General features: G+C 42.7%; 1 protein-coding gene across 1 annotated transcript; it reads right to left on the bottom strand.

Annotated features, from left to right (window-relative positions):
- Positions 1-604: 604 nt before the first annotated feature.
- LOC120039357 (metalloproteinase inhibitor 2-like) lies at positions 605-4,189 on the bottom strand. Its single transcript, XM_038984787.1, has 5 exons — positions 3,946-4,189; positions 2,687-2,757; positions 1,694-1,796; positions 1,005-1,129; positions 605-856 (listed from the first exon to the last, which is right to left on the bottom strand). The coding sequence occupies exons 1-5, from the start codon at positions 4,073-4,075 to the stop codon at positions 683-685; spliced, it is 603 nt and encodes a 200-aa protein (XP_038840715.1). The 5' UTR covers positions 4,076-4,189; the 3' UTR covers positions 605-682.
- Between the last annotated feature and the right edge of the window lie 348 nt (positions 4,190-4,537).

Genomic DNA, 4,537 nt, shown 5'->3' with positions numbered 1-4,537 from the left:
CTCACCTAGTTAAATACATTACATAGCTTTCAAAAATATTCTGAACGGTTATCCATATAGTCTACCCACTCGGCCCAGATGTCAGTTCAACGTCTAGATATCAAATAAAGGATTTAGGTAAAAGATTTAACTTCATAAATCCAAAATTAATTTTACTTTAATGCAAAATGTGTTAAATGAAAACATTGCCAAGTGGGTAGTGAGTCTGAGAAATTGTTCAATATTAAAGTACAAATTTAAAGTGACTACTTAAGATTAATGTTCTGAAAACTCAGACAATCTTTTGGTCAGCAAGTGTGAGTGTTCTCAGCAATTTCATTAAAATGCATTCAACGTGCAGAAGGGAACCACACCTGCATTTCTTTGTCAAGGAAGACTATGTATATAACATTCATTCTACAATATTGTGCCCAGCTGAACATGCCCCAGGCTTTAGGATGGTATTTCAGGAAAAATGTTCTAGTCAGAAACAGTGAGATCACTTTTGATTTTCAATAACACCTTTGGTTCCAGTTTAAAAACAGATAAATGGCACAAGAAATGAATACTTGGAGCGCTATATTTGAGGAGTAGTTTATTTTTATTGCACAAGAAGTGACCAGCTTTTAAATTACAGGCATATTTAGCCACTGAGCAGTGAGTGGAAGGCCTGTAGAGTTTAGGGGTCGTCAATATCCAGGAACTACTTCTTGAATGGAGCCATCCCCCTGTACCAGGCACAGGACCCATCACGCCCCTTGAGACAGGCAGAGTACTTGGCCTGGGGTCCGCTTTGGCCATCGGCCAACAACCAGTCTGTCCAAAGGCACTCATCTGGGGCGCTGACGGGACAGGGGAGGGAAGAGCAGCGGATGATCTGTAGATCAGAGCAGGGAGAGAGAAAGATCCAGATCACTGACTGATCATTATCCCAATACTCTAGCTCTTGTGTTTAGCCAATGTGACAAGGTAAACATTTAACAAAAGTGGTGTAAAGTAATTTGACTATAATTCCTGTCACACACCGTGCAATCGCAGCCGCTTTGGTAGCGTTGAGTCAAGCTGTTCTTTTGTGTGCCATTCAAGTCCTCCCAGTATTGAATAAAGTCACACATGACTAAATGCATACTGCCATCAGTACTCATCCTGCCTGGAGACAGAGAGAAGACAGTGAGTCAACAACCTGTGGGGTAGAAGTTAACCCCAGATGCTGATCTTGGATCCAATTCCTCTTTTTCCCCCACAAATGGTTAAGATTAGAAATGGGTGAGGTGGAAACAGATCCTAGATCTGTCCCTGGGGGTAACTTTACCCTGAAGCAGGAAGACATACCGATGCAGCCTGGAACACTAGAATTTATCATAATAAATAAGTGATGCATTAGTTGTAAACATTTAAATTCATAACATTAGGTATTATAAAGTGTAACTTGAAGAGCCAGGCTGTATCACATCCGGACGTGATTGGGAGTCCCATAGGGCGGCGCACAGTTGGCCCAGCGTCGTCAGGGTTTGGCCGTCATTGCAAACAAGAATTTGTTTAACTGACTTACCAAGTTAAATAAAGGTTTAAAAAAAAGTATTTATTCTAAAGCACTTGATTTCTTATACAAGATGAAGTCAATAGTTTAGAACAGGCCATGATGCTGCAAGCACAGGTTGAGCAGTGTAACCGGCGCTAGCAATGAACTTGGGTGACGTAGTGAGAACCACACCCGTGAAGAGATACTCCTTGTTGGTTTCCAGGGTCACACCACACGAGGCTGAAGAGGATGAAGTGAAGACGGCGTGGATAACCCGGTCAGGACCTTTGAACATCTAGCCAATCACAAGGAGAGAACAAAGGATCTGTCAAACATCTACATATACAGTTTTGAACCTAACCGACTGCAGCTCTCAGGCACTGTCAGTCGTTCCTAATTCCCTCCCTATTCCCCATCCTGATGTTTGTAGATCAAAAACATTGCTTCATCTAACCTTCATTTTTTATCAGGGTGTAATTTTTTTTTTTAGATCCCCGAATTTCAGAAACACACAAAATGTAAGCAGAACAGTCAAAATCAATTCTGAGTCGCCCTAAAGGCAAATAAACGTCACATTTAGAACATTTTGAAGATTATTCCACAAATAAAGTAAAATATTTCAGGCAGATTCATCCAACTCAGTAGCGACAAATGGAATATCCAGAGTTAAACATCCCTGATCTGAGACAGGCTGTAACTATAATGTCTAAAGGTGGGTAATAATGTTAGGTACAGTGAGAGTTTTAGTAAAAGGGCTTTATAAATAAAAATCTGGCAATTTATCCACCAACGTGACAAAGAGCCAGCCAACTTCCTGGTAGAGAATACAGTGATGAGTACCAAACCCCCATCACCAGTAATAATGTGCATTATGATGAACTGCATTTAAAAGCTTTGATGAAATGGCAGCCATAGATGATGTCACCATAGTCTAGGACTGGTAGGACCGTCAACTGAATAATGTGCTTTCCAGCAAGAGGAATGAGCCATTTCTACAGAAGCTCCTTTTCATATGGTGGGAGCTCCACAACTACACCGTTTATGCCAACCCAGATCTGCAAACACTGAAGGGATGGAGCCCAGGGGAAAGGAGAGAACTGGGACCAGCTGTCAGACTGGGGTTCAGGGGGCTTCAATGTTTCAGTGCAGGAAGGAACAACCACTTCATAAAAAGGCTGATCATACCTTGATCTGTTGGATGTCATACTTGATCTCGTTAGACAAAGCTTTCTTGCCAACCACCTTCGCCCTGATCACTAGAAGAGGGAGAAAAGGTTTAACATTATTGAAATTATATCTGTCACACTGATGGTTTAAGGGTGATATGGATCAGAGAACAGTGTAGAATGCTTTACAGACCCAAAATTGTACAGTCTTTTCAGAATGTTTGTGCATAAGTTAAGACTCAGTGTAACATTCTGGCTAGGTTTACACCAAAACAGATGACTAGTCCATTTCCCTCCTGGTCCTACATTCCTAGCGCTGGTCTTCTGCTTTTAATTTGACACACCTGGTTTAAGCATGCCCTCTGTAGATGATTGGTTCAGGTAGGAAGATGCGGCAGAGTGTCTGGTACAGTAGCTGCTGCTATAAGATTATGCCATAGAACAGAACCTCAAGTCATTGGCACATGGACTCGACAAGGCGTCGAAAGTATTCCATAATTATGCCGGCCCATGTGGACTCCAATGCTTCCCACAGTTGTGTCAAGTTGGCTGGATGTCCTTTGGGTGGTGGGCCATTCTTGATACACAGGAAACTGTTGTGAAAAACCCAGCAGCGTTGCAGTTCACTTAAACCGGTGCGCCTGGCACCTACTACCATGCCCCATTTAACAGCACTTCAATCTTTGGTCTTGCCCATTCACCCTCTGAATGGCACAAGCCATGTCTCAGGGCTTAAACAGCCTTCTTTAACCTGTCTACTCCCCTTCAACTACTCTGATTGGAGTGGATTGAACAAGTGACAGCAATAAGGGATCATAGTTAACTCCTAGCCAGTCCATGTCATGGAAAGAGCAGGTGTCCTTAATGTTTTGTAAACAGACCTCAATGTGTAGGCACACTTTATGCCTAAAGCAAAGCAGGGCTCTCAACCCTGTTCCTGGAGAGCTGCCGTCCTATATGTTTCGCTCCAACCCTAATCTAGCGCACCTGATTCTAATAATTAACTGGTTGATAAACTGACTCAGGTTCGTTACAAACGGGTTTGATTTAACATTTACAGGAGCATAGCTCTCCAGGAACAGGGTTGAGAGCCCATCTTACTGTCGCCTACTTAATTCTGTAAATAAGTGTGAGAAGATGTAAACAGGCTTAATGAGCATGTCCTAATTATTTATACTACGACCACAGACAATACATAAAAATTTTCCATGCTGCGTATTGATAGCTTCAACATGTGAAGAAAAGCTGAAAAGTGAAATGTCGCCAAACTCGCCTTACCGATATCTGCATCGCAAAAAGCCTGTTGAGGATGCGGAGGGGAGCATCTGCAAGCATCTGCGATGTCTTCGACCCGCCAAAGGAACAGAACGAACAGAGTAATGAAACAACTGCTTACATACCGCGTCATTTGGAAACGAATTATGGTTACACAAATATCACAAAAGGATCCGACTAATGAAAGTGTGAGGCGTAAATTACAATAAAACGTATTTCCCTTCGAAACTGTTCCCAGAACGACGGATAACTCTTACAAATACTTTCCCCTCAACGTAGACATCCGCTATTTATTGCAGGCTGTGAGCTCCTCCCCCAGTCAGAACCCAGCCTATGGTAGGCTGAGCATTCTATTACTCCAGAACAGCAACCATTCATTAAAAAAATCCTCTAACTAATGGCTCAACCACAGGCTCAACATGCCCGGCTGCCATAAATTGGGGATGAAACTGAAATATCATTTTTTTGTTTTTGGGGGGCTCCCGAGTGGTGCAGCGATCTAAGGCAATGCATCTCAGTGCTAGTGGCGTCACTACAGACCCTGGTTTGATTCCAGGCTGTATCACAATCTGGCCGTGATTGGGAGTACCATAGG

Source organism: Salvelinus namaycush, unplaced genomic scaffold, assembly GCF_016432855.1.
Source record: "Salvelinus namaycush isolate Seneca unplaced genomic scaffold, SaNama_1.0 Scaffold2660, whole genome shotgun sequence".
NCBI classification, from domain to species: Eukaryota; Metazoa; Chordata; class Actinopteri; order Salmoniformes; family Salmonidae; genus Salvelinus; species Salvelinus namaycush.
This window is presented reverse-complemented; position numbering and strand designations above follow the sequence as displayed.